Here is a 27,926-nt window from a genome sequence, read left to right on the forward strand (position 1 = left end):
ATTAGTGTGGTACATTTGTTACAACTGATGAAAGCACATTTTTATAAGTTTACTAGTTATTATAGTCCATTGTTCACAACCTAGAAGTGGGATTGCTGGGTCTTATGAGAATTCTATCCTTTTTTTTAAAAATATTTTTATTGTAAACCTTAACACACATTCTCGACATACAAACAGTCCATAGATGGTATACAAACAATGGCTCATAATATCATCACACAGTTCTGTATTCATCACCATGATCATTTTTTTTAACATTTGCATCTCTCCAGCAAAAAAAAATAAAAAACTCATACCTACCATACCCCTTAACTGCCCCCTCACTGACCACTAATATTTCAATTTACTCACCTTTGTTCCCCTATTATTTGTTTATTTTTTCTCCATAATTTTTACTTATCTGTCCATACCCAGAAAACTACACGAAATTGCAAAAGGAAATCAGGGAAGACCTAAATAAATGGAAGAACATACAGCGTTCATACATGGAATGGAAGACTAAATATTGTTAAGATGTCAATTCTACCCAAAATGATTTATAGATTCAATGCAATACCAATTAAAATCCCAACAACTTACTTTGAAGAAGCAGAAAAACCAACAACCAAATATATTTGGAAGGGCAGGGTCCCCCAAACAGCTAAAAATATCTTGAGAAAGAAAAATGAAGTAGGAGGTCTCACAGTGTTTAAAGCATATTACAAACCTACAGTGGTCAAAACATATAGTGGTACTGGCATAATGATAGATAACACTGACCAAAGGAACTGATCTCAGTGATCAGAAATAGACCCTCTCATCTAAGGGCAATTGATCTTTGATAAGGCAGTCAAGACAGCCCAAATGGGACAGAGCAGCCTCTTCAATGATTGGTATTTGAAGAACTGGATATCCATATGCAAAAGAATGAAAGAGCATCCGTATCTCATACCTTATACAAAAATTAACTCAAAATGGAACAAAGACCTAAACATTAGAGTTAAGACCATAAAACTTTTAGAGCATAATGTAGGAAAATATTTTATAAATCTTGTAACAGGAGGCAGTTTCCGAGAATTTACACCCAAAGCGCAAGCAATAAAAGAAACAGATAAGTGGGATCTCCTCAAAATTAAATACTTTTTTTTTTTTTTTTTGCATAGGCAGGCACTGAGAATTGAATCCAGGTCTTGGTATGGCAGGCAAGAACTCTGCCACTGTGCCAGCATCACCTGCCCAAAATTAAACACTTCTGTGCATCAAAGAACTCTGACAGAAAAAAGACAGCCTATGCAATGGGAGTCAATATTTGGAAACCACCTATCAGGTTTAATACCCAGAATATATAGAGATTCTTCAACTCCACAACAAAAAGACAAACAGCCAAATTAGAAAATGGGCAAAAGACATTAACAGACACTTTCCAGAAGAGGAAAAACAAATGGCTAAAAGGCACATGAAAAGATGCTCAACTTCACTGGCTATTAGGGAAATACAAATCAAAACCACAATCAGATATCATCTCATACCCACTAGATTGGCCATTATCAAAAAAACTGAAAACAACAAGTGCTCAAGAGGTTGTGGAGAAAGAGGCACACTTATCCACTGTAGGTGGGAATGTAAAATTGCACAACTACTCTGGAAGACAGTTGGCATTTCCTCAGGAAGTTAAGTATAAAATCACCATATGATTCAGCAATCCAATTACTAGGTATATATTCAGAGGAACTGAAAGCAAGGACACAAATGGACATTTGCATACTGATGTTCAGAGCAGTATTATTTACGATTGCTAAGAGATGGAAATAGCCCAAATGTCCATCAATGGATAAGTGGTTAACAAGCTGTGGTTTATACGTACAACAGAATACTATGAGCCGTTAAGAAAGAATAGTCAGAACTATCTAACAATATGGATGAACCCTGAGGACATTATGCTTCCAGAAACTAAACGACAAATATTGCATGGTCTCACTAATATGAGCTAATATTAATGAGTGAACTTGGTGAGTTAAAGTTAAAAACACTGGTTATCTGTGGGACAGATGCTAGAATGAGCTGGGACTCAGTACCAAGGGATTGAGAAAAGCTTCTCAAACAAAAGGGGGAAGAGAGAAATGAGACAAAATAAAGTATCAGTGGCTGAGAGATTTCAAACAGAGTCGAGAGGTTATCCTGGATGTTATTCTTATGCATTATATAGATATCCCCTTTTTAGTTTAAGGTGTATTAGAGTGGTTAGAGGGAAATGCCTGAAACTGTGGAGCTATGTTCCAGTAGCCATGTTTTTTGAAGATCACTATACAATGATATAGCTTTTGCAATGTGACTGTGTGATTGTGAAAACCTGTGTCTAATGCTCCTTTTAACTATGGTATGAACAGATGAGTAAAAAATATGGATAAAAAATAAATAAATAATGGGAACAAATGTTAAAATAAAATAAATTGAGTAGATTAAAATATTAGTGATCAATGAAAGGGAGTAGAGTAAGGGGTATAAAAAAATAGGGGGAACAAAGGTTAAAATATATTGGGTAGATGGAAATACTAGTGGTCAATGAGGGAGGGGGAAGGGGTATGTATGAGATTTTTTCCTTTTTCTTCTATTCCTTTTTCTAGAGTGATGCAAATATTCTAAGAAATGATCATGGCAATGAATATACAACTATGTGATGATACTGTGAGCCACTGATTGTACACCCAGTATGGAATGTTCCTATGCTAAGAATGTTCGTGTTTGTATACTGTTTTGTCAATAAAAATATTTTTTAAAAAACGTGTTCAACAGAAACAAACAAACAAAAACACTGGTTATCAGGAGAGAGAAAGAGAGTCAAGATTGGGAATTTGGTGCTAAAGGAATACAGACTGTGTATCAGGACTAATTTTAAGAATTCAGAAATGGATAGCACAATACTACTTGATGGTAGCACAATAAAATAAGTACACTGAATGAAGCTGAATGCAAGCAGGCTTGAGGGAGAAGGGCTAGGGGCACGTATGAAACCAAAAGGAAAGACAGGACAAAAAACTGAGACAGTATAGCTTAGGAGTGCCTAGAGTGGACAATGATGGTGATTAAATGTACAAATAAAAAAGGTTTTTGCATGAGGAAGAACAAATTAATGTCAACATTGCAAGGGGTTGAAAATGGATGGTATTCAGGAAAAGGTACACTCAGTGCAAGCTAGGGTCTGTAGTCAACAGTAACATTGTAACATGCTTCCATGGAATGTAACAAAGGTATTATGTCAAGATTAAACGTCAAAAAACCAGGGGGCTTGGGGGTGGTGTGATGGTGGCTCCGTGGCAGAATTCTTACCTGCTATGCCAGAGACCCAGGTTCGATTCCCAGTGCCTGCCCATGTAAAAAAATAAAAGCAGGGGGCATGGGGAAAATGTATAGATTCTATGTGGAAGGAAAGGAAATGTCTTCATATAGATTATGGTGGCAAAGGCATGCCTATTTACTTAGGTTGGAATGTATATGTGTGAATAAAATTGTTTAAAAATGAACAAAGAGAGAAGGCTATGGTGGTTCAGCAGGCAGAGTTCTTGCCTGCCATGCCCAGTGACGGGGGTTCAATTCCCAGTGCCTGCCCATATCAAAAAAAATAGAACAGAGAGAAAAAGTGCTAGAGAAAATGTGGAGAAAGAGATGTACCTATTACCTGTCAGGAGGGAAGCTAAGAGATGCTGCCCCTGCGGAGGGCAGTGTGGTAGTTCCAAAGGAGGCAAGGGGTGGGGTTGTCATGTGATTTTGCAATCTTGCTTGTAGGTATATATCTGGAAGAACTGAGTGGGGACACAAATGGACATTTGCACCCCAGTGTTTATGGCTGCAGCATTCTCAATTCCCAGGGGATGGAGGAGGCCTAAAGGTACAAAGACTGAGAAATGGAAGGGGGAATGTGATGTTTACATATGGCTGGAAGAAGCAATGAGGTTGTGAGACAAGCAACTAGGTGAATGAACCTTAAGGGACTATATGTTGAATAAAATGTCAGAAGCAAAAAGACAAATATCATCATGGCTCACTCAAACGGATTAACTACAATATACAAACTCAGAGAACTGAGCATAGGTTATGAGGTTGGTGCCTATCATAAAGATTCTTAGATTGTAAGCTCTTACAGCAGTCATATATTTAGGATTTGTAACATATTTCTAAATTCTGAGATACTGAGATATTATATACTCTGATCATTCCCTGAAACTTCGGGTATTTATGTGACACCCGAGACGCAGATTTAGAGCACTGAATCTATGAAACTCAGTATTACCCCATTCAGCAACTGTTTAAAGGTTGAAAAAGTGATCAGATTTCATCTAGAAATATTAATGAAGCAGAGCTGGATAGGACTAAGGTAAATCAAAATACTGGGTAAAGGATGATATGGCCCATATATTTTAAAACTTCAATCTCTATGCGAGACCAAAGGGAGAGATGTTTATTTGATACAAAATTTATGTATTGGGTACCACTATATCTAAAGCAATTTGTATGGCCAGTTTACTTGAACACCATAATTACACGGAATCTTGAACAGGGCGTGAGATCTTGTTGGTTTGAACAGGTTAGTATGGTGCCTCAATATACCCCACAGTAATCTGGGCAGAATATAAAAATGTATTTGCAAACTCCCTTTGGGGAACTGGGGAGAAAGGAAATATTAAACGTCCCCATCTGGGGAATTTCTGATATTCTCCCAAGCAATGAGGACAACCAATTCAACAAGCTTAACCCTCAAACTTGGGATGTGCCCCTATGGAGCTTATTTTTGCAAAGAAAAGGCTAAGATTACTGAAAATTATGCCTAAGAGACACCACCAGAAAGCCTCTTTTGCTGCTCAGACATGGCCTCTCTCACTAAGCCAACTTGGCAGGTGAACTCACTGCCCTTCCCCTACATTTTTTTAAAATTTTTTATTGGATAATGTAACAATACACAAAGCAAAGAAAGAAAAAGCAATAGTTTAAAACACTCTTCAACAATAGAGGACAGATCCCAGAGTTCATCGTGGGCTACCATACAATCTTCTCAGATTTTTCCTTCTAGCTGCTCCAGAATATAGGAAGATAGGAGGAATAATTTTTTTTATCATCCAATCAATTTTGTTTGTGTACATGTGTGAAAAAATAACATACATACAAAAAAGAAATAAATTTCAAAGCACAGAACAAAAATTGTAGAAAAGATTTCAGAATTTGGTATGGATTACAATTGCACAATTTTAGGTATTTACTTCTAGCTGCTCTAAGATACTGGAGACTAAAAGAGATATCAATTTAATGATTCAGTAATCATGCTCATTTGTTAAATCATATCTTCTCTGTATTACTCCACCATCACCTTTGATCTTTCTATCCCTCTCTTTAGTGGTGTTTGGGATAATGGCCATTCTAACTTTTTCATGTTGGAAGGGTGTGTCAATAATATGGGTAGGGAGATAGAACTATTTCTGGAGAGGCTGGGCCCTCTAGGTTTCAGGACTTGTCTGGTACAGGGACCCATCTGGAGGTTGCAGGTTTCTGGAAAGTTACACTAGTACATGGACCCTTGTGGAATCTTTTTCTTTTTTTTTTTTTTGACACATAGTTTATTGTTACATATAAATCATCACATCCATTATACATTTAACTTCTGTTTTAGTTTTTTTAGTATCACATTTTTTTAAACTTTTTTATTGTATAGTATAACATATGTACAAAGCAAAAAAATAAAAAAGCAATAGTTTTCAAAGCACTCTTCAACAAGTAGTTACAGGACAGATCTAACAGTTTGCCATGGGCTACCATACAATCCTTTTATATTTTTCCTTCCAGCTGCTCCAGAATATAGGAGGCTAGAGGGCTTAAATACTTTCTTCTCATCACAACTGACTTTTTTTTCCCTTCTTTTTTTTTTTTGTGAACAATAACACATATACAAAAAAGCTATAAATTTCAAAGCACAGCACCACAATTAGTTGTAGAACATATTTCAGACTTGGACATGGGTTACAATGTCACAATTTTAGATTTCTACTTCTAGCTGCTCTAAAATACTGGAGACTAAAAGAGATATCAATTTAATGATTCAGCATTCATATTCACTTGTTAAGTCCTATCTTCTATGTATAATTCCACCATCACCTTTGATTTTTCCATACCTCTCTTTGGCGTTATTTGGGCTATGGCAATTTTAAATTTTTGATACTGGAAGGGTCTGTCACTAATATGGAGCAGGGAGTTGGAACTATCTGATGTTCTGGAGAGGCTGGGCTAGGTTTCAGGACTTATCTGGACCAGGGACCATCTGGAGGTTGTAGGTTTCTGGAAAGTTACTCGTTACTCTAGCGCCTGGAACCCTTGTGGAATCTTATATATTGCCCTAGGTGTTCTTTAGGATTGACTGGAATGGTCCTGGTTGAGGGTTGGCAGATGATGATAGGTAGCAAGGTGTAACTGAAACTTGCATAAGAACAACCTCCAGAGTAGCCACTCAACTCTATTTGAACTCTTTCTCTGCCATTGATACTTCATTAATTACACTTCTTTTTCCCCTTTTGATCAGCATGTAATTGTTGATCCCATGGTGACAGGTCTGGATTCATCCCTGGGAGTCATCTACCATGCTGCCAGGGGGACCTTTCCCCCTGGATGCCACGTCCCACATTGGAGGAAGAGGGCAATGATTTCACTTGCAGAGTTGGGCTTAGAGAGCCTTGTGGAATCTTATATATTGCCCTAGGTGTTCTTATTGGTTGGAATGGTCCTGGATGGGGTTTGGCAGGTTATGATAGGTAGCAACGTCTAACTGAAGCTTGCATAAGAGCAAGTTCCAGAGTAGCCTCTTGACTCTATCTGAACTCTCTCTGCCACTGAGACTTGATTAGTTACACTTCTTTTCCCCCTTTTGGTCAGGATGGAATTGTTGATCCCACAGTGCCCAGGTCTGGATTCATCCCTGGGAGTCATCCCCCACACGTCAGGGACACTTTCACCCCTAGATGTCATGTCCCATGTAGGGCCTCCCCCTACATTTACTCCCAGGTGTGTGAATCTGCCTGGCTACATGGGACCTGACTCCCTGGTATGAGCAGGGACCTGGCATCATAAGAATGAGGAAGCCTTCTTGACCAAAAGGGGCAAAGAGAAATGAGACAAAATAAAGATTAGTGGCTGAGATATTTCAAACAGAGCTGGGAGGTTATCTTGCAGGTTACTCTTAGGCATTATACAGATATCCATTTTTAGTTTATGCTGTATTAGAGTGACTAGAGGGAAGTACCTGAAACTTTTGAACTGTGTTCTAGTAGCTCTGATATTTGAAGACGACTGTATAACTATATAGCTTTTACAATGTGACTGTGTAATTGTGAAAACCTTGTGTCTGATGCTTTTATCCCAGGGTATGGACAAACGCATTAAAAAAAAAAGATAAAAATAAATAAATAATAGCAAGAGATAAAGGTTTTAGAAAAATTGTGTAAATTGAAATACTAGAGGTCAATGAGAGGGAAGGGTAAGGAGTATGAATTTTTTTTCCTTTTCTTTTTCTGGAGTGATGCAAATGTAATCAAAATAATAATGGTATGAATACACAACCAGGTGATGTTATTGTGAGCTACTGATTAAAATTTCCTCTATGGCCTTTTGGAGGCCCCTGGTGTGTCTCAGAGTAAATTTCGATTACTCTACATTTCATCAATGTTGGAGCAGTACAAGAAAAAGGAGGAACTGATTTGGGTGAAAAGCTTTTTTTTCCCTCCCCCCAGGTATAACAAACTGTAAACTTAAAAAAAAAAGTGAAGATAGATGAAAAGAAACCAGAGCCTTTGAACTTCGTGAAAGATCTTCAGGATTACCTGGCTCAGCAAGCCCATCAAATGACAATTTCTGGATCAGTTAGTGGGGACAAAGAAGCAGAAGGTCTTCAGCTGGAACAAATGGTGATCAAAATGGACTTAATCACCCATCTTTTGAAGTTTCCTTGTATGAAAATTCAGGAATGTTATCAGATGAGTTTGAATGGACCTTTTAAGGAAAGCTGAAATATCAGTACTGCAACTGTTCCAGCATGGGACAGCCCGGCTTATTGAACATACCTGAATCCACACAGGTCTCACATTAGCAATCTCTCCTGAGAAATCCTAACTATGTGCTGCTTTGGCCTAGGATCAGGTCAGATTGCCCTATTTCGCACTCCATGGCATCCCATGATCATTCATCATGGTGAGAAACCTCATAGATGTCACTTATGTCCATTTTCATCTGCCTGTGCACATCATCTGAAAGCCCATATGCATTCCCGTACTGGAGGAAAAACCATACAAATGTGAATTATGTTTCATCTACTGCAGTGATCAAAGTAACCTGTTTCACTATTGAAGACACAAACATAAAATGGTACCAATTAAAGGTATTAGGTCTTCCTTAAGCTGCAAGAACATGTGGGGAGTTTACAGGAAAAAAATGAGCAATCTTGGGTATAGCAGATGGGTACTACTGAAAACGAGTTTGCTTCCATGGTGGTTTAGAGACCCGACTACTTTAATGATTTTATCTATGAAATCCCAAATATTCAGACGAACTTCTGTGAAAGTTTGACAAAAACCATACCAACTTGTGGCCTACCAAGGGACCCCCATGAACTCATGGCTGACCACCCTTTAAATCATCTCTCAATTTCAGCGGACAGCTGTTCAGTTTGCCACCTGAAAACCAGAACCCTGCATCCTCTGATGAGTTCCCTGCTCTGATGAAAAGCCTTTCATGATTCAGCAACCCTCAGTACAACTAGTAGTTTCTGCTGTGTCAGCAAGTATTCCTCAGACCTCTTCCACAAGTCCTGAATCTCAGCCACCACATAGTCAAAGGAACCATAGTCCAGTACCAGGTCCGAGCAATGAACAAAGTGCCCATACAAGTGCCCTAAGCTTAGGAAATAGCCAGCAAAGGACTTCAGCCCCCACCCTGCCAGTCCAGGATCCTCAGCTTCTACATCACTGCTAGTAATATGACATGTATTTTGCAGACAATATTCCTTAAACTACTTATATGGGATGTTATGGGTATAAAAATCCTTTTCAGTGTAATATATGTGGATGGGAGTGTTAAAATAAGTATGATTTTACCTGTCATTTTGCAAGAGGGCAACATAACTAACACTGATTAAAAACAATCACATTGTATTTTATTTGTTTTTTACCTTTTTGGGCTTTGAGGGTTGATTTTGTTTGTTTTGGTCATTTTTATTAAGGTGTCTCCTAATTTGAAGTTTATACATTATATTTCTAGAATGTAAGTTTAACACTGGAAACAAAATAGTCCTGTTTCTTTTTTTCATAAAAATACGGTCAAGGTTATTTATATGTTAGAATAGTTAGGCAGACTGGTGTCTAGCTTCTTCCTTTCAATGAGACATTTGAGAATCGTAGTTCAAGAATAATCTTATGTGTTCATTTAAATTTTCCACTTTTATGGTACATAAAAACTTCAAGGCTTAACCTTACTCTTGATATGTCAATATATTCTTTGCAGGTAGATGTTATTTCTGCCACATATCAAAATGATAGAACATTTCTTCTTACGAGATCCATTACAACTTATTTAATAGGGGAATTGCTTTTAAATTTGCTCTTAATTGAAATACTGTTAAATTCACATGATTTCAGTTGAAGCAGTAGTTTCATTTAACTATAATAATGAAGCTTTTTCAATACACTGAATCTGTTTTCTATAAGGGAAAATGTAAAACAATTTCTTTTAATGAAACAAAAAATATGAACTGAAAGTTTGAAAAGAAATGGAACCCAAGACTTTAAGGTAAAAATGTATTATCTTTTTCCTCTGTAACAGAAGAAATTGGAGTTTAATGTTTCAACTGAAATTTAATATTTAAAATACCTGTTTATTCAATTTCTGGCTTCAACATATATCAGCTTTTAGCTGGATTATTTTTATTATACTTCCAGTTCAATTAAAAAAAAAGGTAAATAAATGAGAGCAAAGGAAATGCCAGAGGATTATCTATGGAGGTACCTTTTTTCTTTTAGCTTGAACCTTTCACTTAAATCCTTAATTCTTATGACATTAGCATCAGGGGAGATTGATAACCATCTGAGAACTAGTTATTTGTCCTATTTCTTTGATGACTAAAGAAATACAGTGTGATGTCATCCACCTTCTTAGTCCTAGGAATTGTGGGCTCTCAAAAAAATATTTGATATTTCCTTTTCCTGCCTTCTACCTATTTCCCGTCCATAATTTTCAAGAAAAAGGGTATAGACACACATGGAAAAATGTGACGGTAAATATACATTTACAAAAATGTGATAGGTCAAAAATGAATTTTGGTCTCTTTAGAACGGGCCATTTTGAATATTTTCTGTGAACTCAAATTGTAATGTTCATTTGCAATTTTACCAATCTTCATGTACAGTTAAAACTATGGAAACTGTGACTGAATTGTCAGTTTAGGAGGAAAGCATAAGAAGGTGTGAAAACGGATTAAAAATGCATTTAATAAAACTTGCTATATATATATAAATCTACAGTAATTCACTTTGAACAAGAGGCTATTGTTTTCATACATTGTAATAACTAGCCTAGTCTGAAAAACAGCTTGGTCAAACAAAAAAATATACTGCTACTAAAAAAATGCATTCACATATATATACTCAACTGCAATGGCAAATGTATTAACTGCAAAGAGAAAAGTCTTTTTAACAAATGAAGTTGGAATAATTGGATATCAATATCTAAAACATGAACTGTGAGCAATATCTTGTCACCAAATATAAAATATAATTTAAAATGAATCATACACTAGATGTAAAACCTACAAATAAAAGAACATCATGAAAAAAAAAATAAGATAAAATCTTTGTGACCTTGGGCATAAAGGACTTGAAGAAAGAAGACTACAAAATATTGCTGAAAGAAATAAAAATATGCCTAAACAAATGGAAGGACATTCTGTGTTCATGAACAGGACAAAATATATTATTAAGATCTCAATTCTATTCAAAGTGATTTACAGACTCAATGCAATGCCAGTCAAAATTCCAACAGCTTTCTTTGATCAAAATTGTAAAGCTAATCATCAAATTTATATGAAAGGGTAAGGGGCCAGCCCTCAATGGTCAAAAGCCATCTTCAAAAAAGAATAAAGTTGTAGGAATCACACTTCCTCATCTTAAAATTTACTACAAAGCCAAAGTAAACAAAACAGCACAGTACTGGCACAAACACAGACATACAGACCAATGGAAACAAATTAGTTCAGAAATCAATCCTCACATTTATATAAAGCCAACTCATTCTTGACCTGGGGGCAAAAATTACTCAACAGGCAAAGAATAGTCTCTTCAACCAATAACGCTGGGAAAACTGGATCCCTATGCAAAAAATATGAGTGTGGACTCCTACCCCACACCATAAACAAAAATCGCTCAACGTGCTATACATGTATAACCTGGAATTTCCCTGGAACTCTGGGTACCTGTGTGACACCTAAGGCTCAAAGTACGAGCTCTGTAGTTCTGAAGGAATACACTACCACATACAACAACTGCTAAATTGAAAAAGAGATCAGTCTTCAAAAAGAGACAGTATCCACCTACCATAATTTACTAAAACCATTCCTGCCAATCCTAAAGAATATTTAGGGCATTATATAAGATTCTACAAAGGTTCCATGCACTAGGGTAACTCTCCAAAACCTACAATCTCCAGATGGGTCCCAAACCAGATAAGTCCTGAAATGCAAAGGGGCCAGCCTCTCCAGAATATCAACTAGTTTCACCTCCCTATTCCATATTATCGACAGCCCCTTCCAACATGAAAAAGTTAGAATGTGCATAGCCCAAATATCCCTAAAGAGTAGGAGAAAGATCAAAGGAGTAAGTGGAGTTTTAACAGAGAAGATAGGATTTAACAAATGATTGTGACTGCTTAATCATTATATTGATATTTCTTTTAGACTCCAGTGTCTTGGAGCAGCCAGAAGGAAAACTCTAAAATTGTAGAACCATAATCCATAAAAACTCTGAAATCTGTACTATAACTAATTGTTGCAGTGTGCTTTGAAATTTATTGCTTTCTTTATGTATATTTTTCACAATAAAAAAAATTTAAAAAAAGAGCTCAAAATGGACCAAAGACCTAAATATAAGAACTAGAACTATGAAACTCTTAGAAGAAACCACAGGGAAACATCTTCAGGATCTTATATTAGGTAATGATCTCTTAAACTTCACACCCAAAGCAAAAGCAACAAAGGATAAAATAGATACGTGGCCCTCATCAAAATTAAAAACTTTTGAGTCTCGAAGAATTTTATCATGAAAGTTTAAGTGACAATCTATACAATGTGAGTAAATATTTAGAAACCACAACTGATAAAGGGTTTACTATCCAGAACACATAAAGAAATCCTTCAATTTATCAACAAAGAGACAACCTAATTTAAAAATGTGCAAAAGATATGGACTATAGTTAACACTGATATTTTAATACTCTTTCATCAACAGTAACAAAAGTACCATATCAATACTATGGGGTCAATAATGTGTGGGGATAAGGAGTATGGGAGGACTAGGGTTTTCTTTTTTCTTCTTCTTTTTTTACATTTATTTTCTGGAGTAATAAAAACATTCTAAATTTGATCATAGGGCTGTATACACAACTATATAATGACACTAGGAACCAGTGATTATATATTTTGGATGGTTTCCATGCTGTGTGACTATATATCTCAATACATTATGCTGAGTGAGTCTAGCCAAAAACTAAAGGACAAATACTGTATGGTCCCACTGATGTGAACCGACATTAGAGAATAAACTTGGAATATGTCATTGGTAACAGAGACCATCAGGAGTTAGAAAGAGGGTAAGACAATGGGTAATTGGAGCTGAAGGGTTACAGACTGTGCAACAGAACTAGATACAAAAACTCAAAAATGGACAGCACAATACTATCTAATTGTAATGTAATTATGTTAAAACACTGAATGAAGCTGCATCTGAGCTATAGTTTTTTTTGTTTGTTTTTGTTTTTTTCCCTTTTTTATATATATATTTTTTATTTTTATTATTTTTATTTTTTTCTCTATATTATCATTCTATATCTTTTTCTGTTGTTTTGCTAGTTCTTTTCCTAAATCGATGCAAATGTACTAAGAAATGATGATCACACATCTATGTGATGATATTAAGAACTACTGATTGCATATGTAGAATGGAATTATTTCTAAATGTTGTGTTAGTTAATTTTTTTCAATTAATAAAAAATTAAAAAATTAAAAAAAAACAGGCAAAAGACATCTCTCCAAGGAAGAAATTCAAAAGGCCAAAAAGCACACAAAAGGACGCTAACATTGCTAGCCATTAGGGAAATGCAAACCAAAATCACAAAAAGATACTATCTCATACCCACTAGAATAGCTAGTATTAAAACAACTGAACACTATGTGTTGGAGAGGATGTGGAGAAAAAGGAACACTCATTCATTGTTAGTGACAATATAAATGGGAGAGCCACTGTGAGAAACAATTTGGCAGTTCTCCAGAAAGTTAATAAGTTAAATATAGAATTACCATATGATCAGGAACTCCACTTTTAGATATTTGCCCCAAAGAATTGAAAGCAGAGACGTAAACAGATGTACAGAAATTTGTACACCAAAGATCACAGCAGCATTATTCACAACAGCCAAAGGTAGAAGCAACCCCAGTGTCCAAAAACAGGTGAATGGATAAATAAAGCATGGTTTATATACATATATATATATATATAAATAGAGAGAGACAGAGAGACAGAGAGACAGAGAGAGAGACAGAGAGAGAGACAGAGAGAGAGAGAGAGAGAGAGAGAGAGAGACAGAGAGACAGAGAGACAGAGAATGGAATATTATTCAGCAGTAAAAAGGAATGAAGGGCGTTCCATGAAGTTGGTGGAATAGAATAAGTTGAGTTCACCTCTGCTCCAAGGAACAGCTAAAGAAGGGATGTGAAGGCAACTGAGATGGTGATTTCAGGATGTAGTGACCTGGGAGGGTCTTCTACAGCACGCAGGAAGGCCATGGTTCCAAAAGCTGAAGAAATGAGATGCAGAAAACCAGAGACCATCCCGGCTGCTCCAAACAGCATAATACGCCCTTTCCAAACGGAAGCCCAGAGCAGTGCACAGATGGGGAAAGAGGGACTAGAAAGTAAGCCAGGCTACGTTCCTTGAATGCACTATCCTCACCAGCACAGCTCTGCAACCCATGACTCACCCCATATCCCAGGTACCTGAAACCTGTCACCCATATCCTCTCCCCGCACTTTAAGCACCCCAGCCCCATCACCCCACCTCCCGCACATAACCATCCTAAAACCACACCACAAGAGCCCGCACGCCTGCCCCAGCCCAAACCACCTTTCCTCCTCAAGCACAGTCTTGTTCCACCCCTCCTGAGACCCACCTGCCTCTCCCTGACCCCTGCAGGTGTCACCAGAGCATAAAGGCTGTAGCAGCGTATACCTTCACACTCAGGCTACATATGCTCCCAACCCATACAGTGACACAACCCCACTACGACCCCAAGCTCAGTGCATGTGTACATCAGTTTACACCCTTCCACATCCGCACACATGCTTGGCCCCCAGTTCCGCACCCCAGCCCTGGGCAAGCGCTGACCTACCCAGCCAGGCCACACCCGCACCTAGCCTATGCAGATGCAAGCACTGCCACTGCCTCTGAGCTCTGCGCATGTGCACAAAGGGCCCTGCCCCATACACCAGTGCAAACCAGGGCCCTGCCCTGTTCCCCCAGACCCATGCACCCACACAGCTACATCCTCCCTGCCACTGGGGGACCACACATTCATGCACTGACTTCTTGACCTCTGTTCCCCAACCCCCACCCCACAAATGCACACACTTCCCCCACGCCCTTGGCACAACTGCCCTGCTTCCACATCTGGCAGGTGCTCACAGGCGTATCTGTGCTACATAGCCCCTGCGCTGCACACGCATGCCCAACTGCTCTAAACCCCTACACATCTGTGCACCCACCCCAAGGCACTGCCCACCTGACACCATCACCCCTGTTCTAGTTTGCTAGCTGCCAAAATGCAATATACCAGAAACAGAGTGGCTTTTAAAAAGGGGAATCTACCTGTATGAGGACAGGAATTTTAAAATATTTGCAAAATAAAAGTGAATTGTACAGCCAAAAAAAAAAAAAAAAGGGAATCTAATATGTTGCTAGTTTACAGTTCTAAGGCCAAGAAAATGTCCCAATTAAAAGAAGTCTATAGAAATGGCCAATTTAATGCATCCAGGAAAGATACCTTGGTTCAAGAAGGTCGATGACATTCAGGGTTTCTCTTTGGCTTCTTGTTTCATGAAGCTCCCTGAGAGGCATTTTCCTTCTTCATGAAGCATCCCGAAAGGCTGGTGGACTCTGCTCCACGGTTATGCAGTGTTGTGAAGCTTTCTCAAAATACGTCTTCTTTTATAGGATTCCAGTAAACTAATCAAGACCCATGTAGAATGGGTGGAGACACATCTCCATCTAATCAAGCTTAATACCCACAACTGACTGAGTCACATCTCCATGGAGATAACCTGATCAACTTTCCAACCTAGAGTGCTGAATAGGGATTAAAAGGAACCATTGCTTCCACAAGATTGACTAGGATTTAAACATGGCTTTTCTAGGGTACATAAACCCTATCATCAAACCGGCATACCCACCCCCCACCCATGTCCCACAATCCCACTGAACCGTGCCTGCCCCTACACACTTCCACATCCGTATCCAGGGCCCTCTAGAACCCTCCACCTGCACAAGGACACACCCGCACCCTGCCGTGCCCAGCTCCAATTTTTGTGCCACCAACCCTAGACCCTGATACCCACAACCCCCAAACTCCACATGCCCACCCACATCTTACCTGTATATCAGCCCCTGTGTATCCACACAACCTTCCATCCACCTCCCACTGCGCTCTACCTCTGTGTCCTTCACACTGCAACATGCTCCTGCACTCCAAGGTCTGCCTGAGCAGCACCCTACAACTTCGGCTCCCACACCACACCTCTACAAACCAGCGACTTGCACCCCATACTCACAGACACCACCAGCGTAGCATCCCCAACCTGTACCTATACATGTACTGCAACGCATTACTGCACTATTGTGCCACACCCCACATCATACTCCACATCCATCCCACAAATACAAAGCTTTAGACTACTAAAGGAAATCAGCTTCCAAAGTAAACCAATTAATATATTTACATGCCATGAAGAAAACAGAAGATCACTAAGCATATCATGATGCAGACAGATATAGCTCAGCCTATCTTTGGTGTGAACCAAATTAAAACACCAGAGGAGACAGAGACTTTGGAACAACTAATCAAAGATTCATATAACTCTACTATATAAAATAAATGGTATGGCTAATGACAAAAATGAGATCAAGAAGATATCAGAAGAGCATAAGGAGAAATCTGAAAGAATAAATAGAAAAATAGGAGATATCACAGAGATTAAAGATGCTGTAGACCAAATTTAAAAAAGGTACTAGACAACAAACAGAAGATTTGAAGAGGCAGAAGTAAGAATAAGTAGACTAGAGGACAGGATAACTGATTTCGAACACTCAAAACACCAAATAGCAAGAAAGATGGAAAAATTTAAATTGGATCTCAGGGAAATGACAGACAAAACAAAGCGTGCAAATAAAAGAATCACTGATGTCTCAGGAGGGGAAAGAAGAGTAAATGGCTAGGAAGATTAGTTGAGGATATAATGGGAGAAAACATTCCAACTGTTATAAAGGACATAAATATGCAAACCAAAGAAGCCCAATGAACTCCAAATACAATAAATCCAAACAGGCCTTGTGTGAGACACATACTAATCAGTCTGTCAAATACTGAAGAGAAGCAGAAAATACTGAAAGTGACAAGAGAAAAACAATCTACTATATACAAGGGAAACCATATAAGACTGAGTTCAGACTACTCAGACGCCTCTATGGAGGCGAACGAAGTGGTATGATACATTTAAGATCCTGTAAGAGAAAGACTTCAAGCCAAGAATTCTGTACCCACCTACCTGTAATACAATTATGTTAAAACACTGAATGAAGCTGAATGTGAGAATGACAGAGGGAGGAGGGCTGGGGGCACAAAGGAAATCAGAAAGAAAGATAGAAGATAAAGACTGAGATGGTATAATCTAGGAATGCCTAGAGTGTATAATGATAGTGACTAAATGCACAAATTTAAAAAATGTTTTTGCCATGAGGAAGAACAAAGGAACGTCATTACTGCAGGGTGTTGAAAATAGATGATAATTAATATTTTAAAATTTTACCTTATACGTGAGTCTAAAGCAAAAAATGTTTATTTGGCACAAAATTCATATTTTGACTAGTGCATTTCCTAATAGAACTTAGGTAGACAGCTTAACTGAACACCATACATACATGGAACCTTGAATAGGACATGAGATTTTGTGGGTTTGTCCCGAGTGATGCCCCGATAAATCCCAGAGTGATTTGAATAGTGAATAAAAAAGTATTTGCAAAGTCCCCTTCAGGGAATGGTGAGAAAGGGGGAAAATTCAACTGCCCCAAATTGAATTCTTGATATTCTCACAAGCAGTGTGGACAACCAAAGCTATAGGCTCAGGCCCCAGTCTTGGGGTCTGTTCATATGAAACTTAACCCCACAAAGGATAGGGTCAAGCCTACTTAAAATTAGGCCTAAAAGTCACCCCCAAGAGAACCTCTTTTGTTGCTCAGATGTGGCCTCTCTCTCCAGCCAACACAACAAGCAAACTCACCACCCTCCCCCTGTCTGTGTGGGGCGTGACTCCCAGGGGTGTGGACCTTCCTGGCAACGTAGGATAGAAATCCTAGAATGAGCTGGGACTCAGCATCAAGGGATGGAGAAAAACCCTAGAATGAGCTGAGACTCAGCTTCAAGGGACTGCGAAAACGTTCTTGACCAAAAGGGGGAAGAGTGAAATGAGACCAAGTGTCAGTGGCAGATTCCAAACAGAGTGGAGAGATTATCCTGGAGGTTATTCTTATGCATTAAGTAGATATCACCTTGTTGTTCAAGATGTGGTGGAGAGGCTGGAGGGAACTGCCTGAAAATGTAGAACTGTGTTCCAATAGCCATGTTTCTTGAAGATGATTGTATAATGATACAGATTACACAATGTGACTGTGTGACTGAGAAAACTTTGTGTCTGATGCTCCTTTTATCTATCTTGTCAACAGACGAGAAGAACATATGGAATAAAAATAAATAATAGGGGGAACAAATGTTAAAATAAATTTAGTTTGAAATGCTAGTGAACAATGAAAGGAAGGTGTAAGGGGTATGGTATGTATAAATTTTTTTCTGTTTTCATTTTATTTCTTTTTCTGAATAGATGCAAATGTTCCAAGAAATGATCATGATGACGAACATGCAACTATGTGATGATATTGTGAATTACTGATTACATATGTAGAACGGAATGATCAAAATAAGAATGTCTGTGTTGGTTTGGTGTTTTTTGGTATTTAAAATAAAAGAACTCTGTATCCAGCCAAATTATTTTTCAAAACTGAGAGATTAAAATTTTCACAAACAAATCCTGAAAGAATTTGTCAACAAGAGACTGGCCCTAAAAGAAATACTAAAGGGAGTTCTTCCAGTTTGAAAAAGAAATGACAGCAGAGGTATGCAGGAGAGCACAGAGTTAAAGAGTAAAGTAAGAGTAACTTAAAGATTAAAATGAGAAAGAGGGAAAAGAATATATAGATCTGACAAATAAAATCCAAAGAATAAGATGGTGAATTCAAGATGCACCTTTTCAGTAACAACTCTGAATGTTAATGGCCTAAACTCTCCAATTAAAACATACAGATTGGCAGAATGGATTAAGAACTATAATCCAACTATACGCTGCTTACAAGAGACTCATCTTAGACACAAGGATACGAACAGATTGAAAGTGTAATGATGGAAAAAGATGTTCCATGCAAGTTGTAGCCAAAAGAAATCAGGAGTAGATATACTAATATCAGACAAATAGACTTAAAATGTAAAGACATCATAAGAGACAAAAAAGGACACTATATATTAATAAAAGGTACAATTCACCAAGAAGAAATAACAGTCATAAATATTATGCTCCCAATCAAGGAGGAAAAAGTACATGAGACAGACATTGGCAAAAGTGAAGGGAGCAATAGATGTTTCAACAATTATAGTAGGAGACTTCAAGACACCACTCTCCGCTACAGATAGAACCACCAAACAGGAGATCAACAAGGAAATAGAGAAGTTAAACAACTTGATAAATGTATTAGACCTAACAGGCATACATAAGTCATTACACCCCAAAACACAGGATATACATTCTTCTCTAGTGCTTATGGAACATTCTCCAGAATAGATCACATGCTGGGGCACAAAACAGGTGTTTATAAACTTAAAAACAGTGAAATTATCCCAAGCACTTTCTCTGAATCACAATGGAATGAAGATGGATATGAATAACTAGCAAAGAATGAGAATTTTCACAAATATATGGAGATAAAATAACACACTCTTAAACAACCAGTGGCTCAAAGAAGAAATTGCTAGAGAAATCTTACTCTTACTCTGCAGCTATCTGGAGACAAATGAAAGCAAAAATACAACATATCAGAATTTATGGGATGCGGCAAAAGCTGTGCTAAGAGGGAAATTATTTGCCCTAAATGGCTATACTAAATAAATAGAAAGAACAAAATCAAGGATTTAATTGCTTTCTCTAGTTCTGGAGGAACTAGAGAAAGAACAGTAAACTAACCCCAAAGCAAGCAAAAGGGAAGAATAACGAAGATTAGAGTAGAAATAAATGAAATTGAGAACAAGAAAACAACTGAGAAAATCAACAAAACCAGAAGTTGGTTCTATGAGAAAAACAATAAAATTGAGTTGACAAAAAGAAGAGAGAGGATGCAAATAAATAAAATCAGAAACGGAAGAGGAGACACAACTACTGACACTGCAAAAATAAAAGGAAGTAATGACAGAATACTATGAACAACTTTATGCTAATAAACTAGACCACACAGATGAAATGGACTACTTCCTAGAAAGATATGAACAACCAACATTGACTTGAGAAGAAATAGACAACCTCAACAAACCAATCACAAGCACAGAAATTGAATTAGTCACTAAGAAACTCCCAAGAAGAAAAGTCCATGACCAGATGGCTTCACATGTGAATTCTACCAAACATTCAAGAAAGAATTAGTCCCAATTCTGCTCAAACTCTTTAAAAAAATTGAAGAGGAGGGAAAGCTACCTAACTCATTCTATGAAGCCAACATTACCCTTATACCAAAACCAGACAAAGACAGAAGAAAAGAAAATTAAAGACCAATCTCTTAATGACTATAGATGCAAAAATCCTGAACAAAATTCTTGCAAATCGAGTCCAGCAGCACATTAAAAGAATTATACACCATAACTAAGTAGGATTCGTCCCAGGTAGGCAAGAATGGTTCAACATAAGAAAATCAATTAATATAATACACCACATCAACAAATCAAAGCAGAAAAACCACATGATCATCTCAATTGATGCAGAAAAGACATTTGACAAAATTCAACACCATTTCTTGTTGAAAACACTTCAAAGGATAGGAATAGAAAGGAACTTCCTCAACATGATAAAGGGAATATAGGAAAAATCCACATCTAGCAGCATCCTCAATGGGGAAAAACTGAAAGCTTTCCACCGAAGATCAAGAAGACAAGATGTCCAATGTCACCACTGTTATTCAACACTCTGTTGGAAGTTCTAGCCAGGGCAGTTAGACAAGAAAAAGAAATACAAGGCATCAAAATTGGAAAGGAAGAAGTAAAACTTTCATTGTTTGCAGATGATATGATACTGTATGTCGAAAACCCCCCAAAATCCCAACAAAACTACTAGAGCTAATAAATGAGTATAGCAAAGTGGAGGTTACAAGATTAACACTCAAAAATCTGTAGTGCTTCTATACACGAGTAATGAGCAATCTGAGGGGGAAACCAAGAAAAAAATTCCATTTACAATTGCAACCAAATAACAAAATATTTAGGAATAAATTTAATTAAGGATACAAAAGACCTATACAAAGAAAACAACAAGAAAATGCTAAAAGAAATCACAGAAGACCTAAATAAATGGAAGGGCATATCGTGTTCATGGACTGAAAGACTAAACAGAGTTAAGATGTCAATTCTACCTAAATTGACTTACAGATTCAATGCAATACCAATTAAAATCCCAAAAACTTACTCTGCAGAAATAGTAGAACCAATAACCAAATCTATCTGGAAGGGCAGAGTGCCCCGAATAAAAATATCCTCAGAAAGAAAAATGAAGTCGGAGGTCTCACACTGCCTGACTTTAAGGCATATTACGAAGCTACAGTGGTCAAAACAGCATGGTATCGGCATAAAGATAGATATACTGACCAATGTAATGTTCAGATATAGACCCTCTCATCTTTGGACAATTAATCTTTGACAAGGCAGTCAAGCCAACTCACCTAGGACAGAACAGTCTCATCAACAAATGGTACTTGGAGAACTGGATATCCACATACAAAGGAATGAAAGAGGTTCCATATCTCATACCCTAAACAAAAATTAACTCAAAATGGATCACAGACCTAAACATTAGATCTAAGACCATAAAACTTTTAGAAGAAAATGTAGGGAAATAGCTTATAAAACTTATAATGGGAGGCAGTTTCTTAGATCTTACACCCAAAGAACAAACACTGAAGAAAGAAATAGATAAATGGGAACTCCAAAAAATGAAACACTTTCGTGCATCAAAGAACTTTGTCAAGAAAGTAAAAAGACAGGCTACACAATAGGAGACAACATTTGGAAATGACATATCAGATAAGGGTCTAGTATCCAGAATATATAAAGAGATTGTTCAACTCAACAACAAAAAGAGAAAAAACCCAATTACAAAATGGGCAAAAGACATGAACAGACACTTCGCAGAAGAGGAAATACAAATGGCTAAAAAGCACATGAAAAGATGCTCAATTTCCCTGGCTATTAGGGAAATGCAAATCAAAAACACAATGAGTTATCATCTCACACCCACCAGAATGGCCATTATCAATAAAATAGAAACGACAAGCACTGGAGAGGATGTGGAGAAAGAGGTACACTTATTCACTGTTGGTGGGAACATAAAATGGTACAACTGCTGTGGAAGGCAGTCTGGCGATTCCTCAGGAAGCTAAGTATAGAACTGTCATATGATCCAGCAATACCATTGCTAGGTATCTATTCAGAGGACATGAGGGCAAGGACACAAATGGACGTTTGCACACCAATGTTTATACAGCATTATTTACAATTGCCAAGAGATGGAAACAGCCCAAATGTTCATCAACAGATGAGTGGCTAAACAAGCTATGGTACATAGATATTATGGAATATTATGTAGCTATAAGACAGAATAAAGTCATGAAGTATGTAATAACGTGGATAGACTTTGAGAACATTATGCTGAATGAGATTAGCCAGAAACAAAAGGACAAATACGGTAATGGTCTCAGTGATATGAACTTGGAGAATTTCAGTTAAGAACAGAGGTCATCAGGAGATAGAAATAGGAGATATTGGGTAACTGGAGCAGAAGGGATACAGATTGTGCGACAGGACTGATTGTAAAAATTCAGAAATGGATAGCACAATACTACATGACTGCAGCACAATAATGGAAGTACAATGAATGAACCTGAATGTGAGAATGATAGAGGGAGGAGGGTATGTTTATCAACCTGGGAAAGTAAAAAGCCTTCCTTAATAAGAAATGAAAAAGCAAAAGCTATAAAAGAAGAGGAGGATAAATTTTATTCACCAAGAAGTAAAAATCTTCTAGACCGTAACTAAAAGACAAGAGTCTAACTGGAAGATATATGTGCAGCATGTGTAAGAAATCACTATCATCCAGAATTAAAACAAAAACCTTCCTAAAACTCAATGGGTAGGGAGACTGCAAGGGTAGTTCAGTGGTAGAATTCATACCTGTCATGCGGGAGACTCGTGATTCCCAGCCCATGCACTTCCCAAACAAACAAACAAGCAAAAAAAGAACCAACCAAACAAAAAATTCAATAAATGGTGCTGCATTAAGGGGATACTCACATGGAAAAAGAATGAAATGTGATCCCTGCCATACATCATACAAAAACAAAACAAAACAAACTCAATAGGTAAAAGAAGCAATGGAAACAGACAAAAGGAATGGACAAGCTCATGAACATATAAATTAAATGGATGATAAATGTAGACAGATAATGCACCTCACTAGTAATCTAAGAAATAGGAAATCACTTTACACTCAAAACATTGGTGAGTAATTATATAAATGGTATTGTGCTGGTAAGGAACAATAAATCATGCAAATGAGAATATCAATTGGTACAACCACTACAGAGGGAATATATATTCTCATACGCAGCAATTCTACTTCTTCCTTTTAATCCCCAAGAAACCTGTCTGCAAACAAGAAGGCAGAACAAAGACATCCACTAAAGCAATGTTCATAGAAATGAAAAACTGGTAGCAACTTAAATGTCAAAGAGGAATGCATTTACATTTTGGATGCAGTTAAAAGAAATGAGATACCTCTATATGTAATTACATGGAAAGGTCTCCAACACATACAGCTGACTGATTAAAGATACACAACAATACATTTGTGTAGAAATAAAATAAATGAGATAATTCTTGTATTAATAATTACATATTAATGTTATGTACATATATAGAAAAAGACTTGAAAAGATACATATGAAAGTAGCTCTGATGAGATGGAAAGGGCAGAACTGGACGAAGCTATTATTAGAGGTCCTGGTCAAACCTTCAGAAAGAGACTGTACTCATATTATTCGTGTAAGTATAAATTAATTATAAATAAATGAATCGGCTGATTTTAGATGATCTTGCAACTGTTGTCTGAGGAAACTCTTTCCATAGATCGTAAGTATGATTGTTATATCCTATGAAAAGAGATGCCTCAGACAATGGTTTGAGATGCCCTCATCATTACTTATGGTCTAGAGTATCATAATAGCTTGCAACAAACGTCAATGCCTTTTAAGTCTCTCCCCCATATTGCCTTCAAAGCTTTCTCAAGTACCTCTCAATCCAAACCATTCTCAATCCCATGACCCTGTTTTATTTTCTTTATAGCAATTATCACTATCTGAAATAATCTATTTATTTACTTATTTATTGTCTGTCTCCCACTATAATGGGAATGGCAAGAAACAATTTTGAATTGATATGATTTTAGTCAAGCCATTTAGAGAGTTTCTTACATTACCAAAGACACATTTTATTTACTTACCTTAGTTGGAAAAGGAAATTTGGAAGGTTCTGTTTTGCATGGTGTATGAATAGCCGTTAGAGGGGGAGGCCATGAATGCGTCATCTCCTGAAATGTAATTATTACAGTTTGTTTTCAACCAGGTCAAGGATAAAAATTATACAGCTACTAAAACCAGATTTGTCTTTATAAATGCTGGTTTTTCATGATTGCTCCTCCAAAATAATAACATACTCAATAAATATTAATTATGCACAATTATGTGCAAGGCACTATGGGATAATAGAAAGATAAATAATATGCACTCCTTGACTTCAGGAAGCTTACAGTTAGGATGATGACACCTGTGAATAAGCACAGAAATCACCCTATAATCAAATACAAGGTACACATTAAAATATACTATGGGAGTGGGAGGAGGGCATTAATCATAATGAAAGCAACTAACATTTACTGTGTACCTTTAACAGGTCAAACACTGTGCTAAATGCTTTACATGCCTGTTACTCATTTGATACTCCCAATGACATTGTGAGGCAGATACTATTACTAACCTCTTTCTATGTAGGAGGAAACTGAAACACAGAGGTTTATTTATTCAAGGTCACATATCTAGTAACTGACAGACAAAATTTAATCCTAGGAAGTCTGGCTAGAGTTCTGTACCAATAGGGGAATGTCAGGTGGAAGAAATCAGAAAAGAAACTTCAAAAGCACATGAGGAAGAAAACAGACAGACATATGCCAAATAAGTTAAAGGGGGAATTGGATGAGATTATAATGTGTATGCTAGAGGAGCAGGGAGGGAGCGGTATCAGACTTAAAATAGGAGGGAGTGCTTTACTTCTGGCATCTTAGTTCAAAAGTAAGCCATCATGCAGACTAAAACAATACAAAAAAATCAAAGATGGTACTACTTTCTAGGACTTTATCCTTTAGTTACAACCATAAAGTTATATAAAAATTCAAGTTCAAAGGGCTAATAATTAAAATGGAAACAGCTTTAGTGTCCAACAACAGATAGTCCAAACAATGGAACACCAAGTGGACATTTTAAAAGTTACGGATATGAAATGATGCTCACAGTATATTCTTAAGGGACAAACACAAGATGTAGTCCATGTCCTAGTAAATGTTGATACATGAAAAAAAATCTCTGGAAGGATAGTTAACAGTGACTACAACCTTTAGGCAAAAAGAATAACAGAATGGGAAAGAGACAAGGGCACTTGACAAGTCTGAACTACTTGAACTTCTTAAAACAGCCACTTGTACTATCATTACTTGCTACTGCTCTTGCTCTATAATGCTTTATTTTTCAATAATATTTAATTTCCTGAAATAATATTATATAGTTGACTATTTTCTGCATTCTTCTCTAGAATATCAGCTCAAAGGGTACAAGGACTATCATTCTTATCACCACAGTGTTCCCAATGCTTGGCACACAGGAGGTGCTCAATTAATATGTCTTGGATTAATAAATCAGTATTTTTACAATAAACATATATTACTTATAGAAGTAAAGAAAATTTTCCTTTAAACATACAACTACAAACAGCAAGAAAACATGATGAGAATGCAGACCTGAAGTTCCTTGCACACAGTACACAGGGAAGGAAAAGGGAAATGGAAACTTATCTACCCAAGGTTTCCCGTGTTGGCATTTTATACTCAAATATAAAAATATTCTCAATAGAAAATTTACCCAACTATCATCAAATGACTGAGCACCTATTACACTAAAGGCCATGTGCCAAAAATGTAGAATAAATGGTCAATAATATCAAAGACATAATTAAATATAAGAAAATCTAAGGTTTCTTTCAGCTATTAAAACTCCATGCATTTTTTTCAGGATTTAGGAGAAAAGACATATGCTACCTTAAACTTTTTATGTTCATGGCAACTGAAAAGTGAATGCTATATGAGATTCAAAGAAAAAGTTACCACTGTGATCTGATATAGGGAAAAGGAAGATTTTACTAGGATTCTAAGGAAACACAGAATCTAGATACAACAAGAGAAAGGTGCAATACACTCCAAGAATGTTTATATTGTGAAGGTAAAAGAGCAGGAAAGTGTATGGCTTAGTGAAACTAGTTTGGCCTAAGTGTCAACCAATAATGGGAAAGGCTAGTACTGGCCTGTGGAAGATCTAGAATGTTAAATTTGGGCTGTATTCCTTTTAAGGTCCTTAAAACCACTGAAAATTTCTGAGAGAAACAGATTTTTGAAGAACAGAAATTTAAACAAAGATGGTAGCAATGTAGAATAGAAATGAGCAGGGAGTTTGTGGAACAAAAAGGCAGAGTAAAAACTACACATTGCAAGTATTCAAGCTCAAAATGATAGGAATGCAAAGAAACTAATGGATATTTTCAAGGAATATTTAAAGTCCAATAGTTTTGTGATTAAATAGACTATGAGAGAAAGAAGTCAGAGATAAGTAGTATCTTAAACTAACACACAAGGGAGAATGTCAGTACTACTAATAGAAGGAAGGTCTGGCAAGCATGACTTTAGTCATGTTGAGTATGAAGCAGTAGCAAGAAATTCAAATGACAACCCAGCCAGGAGGCAATTAAGAGACATAAATCAAACTCAAAAGAGGTCAATGCAGGAGAGGAAGACTATCTGATACAACCATGAAAATGAAGGAAAGGGCAACTTGAAGAGCAGAAAGAGAAGAGGAGAGACTACAAAAATGTACCCACAGTTAAGAGATTAAGAGAGGACATAAAGATTCCAAAAAGGCAGAGAGGGAAAGAAAAGACAGGTGAATGTGAAATAAAAACAAAGCAGCACAAAAGTTAAGGAAGGAAAATGATGTTTCCAAAGGGAAAAAACAAAAGCTAAACTAAAACTCTTTAAAGCAGCAGAGAATGTGAAGAGAATGAGACCTTAAATGAAGCCCCTGGATGAAGGGGAAGATAGTGGCCTTAGAGAAACAGGTTCAGCAGAAAGCGGAGGCAAAAGAGAGGCTGTAGTGCGCTAAAGAAGAAATGGGAGAGAACAGAGTGGAAACAACCAATGCAGCGCTGTCTCTCAAGAGAAATGCAAATATAGACACAAAAATGCAGGAGTTATGAAAATAAAAAAATACAAGTATTATATGACTGAGTTGCATTTTCTATCTTTTGAGACAAAAGTAGTCATTGACACATACTAGTTCATCACTTGACATTATATCAGCTTTCTTTTTTTCCCAAAAGTGGAATGTAATTTTAGTTTAAACACCCCAAAAGTGCAGTATTCAGAGATCTTTTATTGTAGGATTTGACTGGTATGTACAGATCACCTGTAAAGCATGCTATTCTCAATGTAATGGGTTGATAACATTACTGAGTTCTTTAGCACTCAAATTATTAATTGTAAACCTGAGAAAGTGCAAAGTTATATTTGATTTTTTTCCTCTTTTCAAGGTAAACTGTTGACTGGAACTTGTTTTATTACAAAAGAAAACCAACTATTTGTAGGCAAATAGTAAACAAACCATGTGATTTGGAATCTAAGTATGAACATAAGCAGAACAAAGTGAATTGTTTTT

At 37.0% G+C, this 27,926-nt stretch overlaps 1 protein-coding gene and 1 pseudogene across 3 annotated transcripts in view; one reads left to right on the forward strand and one right to left on the reverse strand.

Annotated features, from left to right (window-relative positions):
- Positions 1–27,926, reverse strand: part of AFF4 (ALF transcription elongation factor 4) — a 174,444-nt gene that overhangs the window by 83,630 nt on the left and 62,888 nt on the right. For 2 of the 3 annotated variants that reach the window (XM_077138428.1, XM_077138427.1), the window contains one exon: positions 24,398–24,484. The exons of the other annotated variant lie outside the window; for it this stretch is intronic. In XM_077138428.1, coding sequence (XP_076994543.1) covers positions 24,398–24,484 — 87 coding nt within the window. The remainder of the gene's footprint in view (positions 1–24,397; positions 24,485–27,926) is intronic. 3 annotated transcript variants of the gene reach the window in all.
- On the forward strand, positions 7,788–9,135 carry LOC143664942 (zinc finger protein Pegasus-like; annotated as a pseudogene).

The sequence above is a fragment of the Tamandua tetradactyla genome, chromosome 20, assembly GCF_023851605.1.
Source record: "Tamandua tetradactyla isolate mTamTet1 chromosome 20, mTamTet1.pri, whole genome shotgun sequence".
Taxonomy (NCBI): Eukaryota; Metazoa; Chordata; class Mammalia; order Pilosa; family Myrmecophagidae; genus Tamandua; species Tamandua tetradactyla.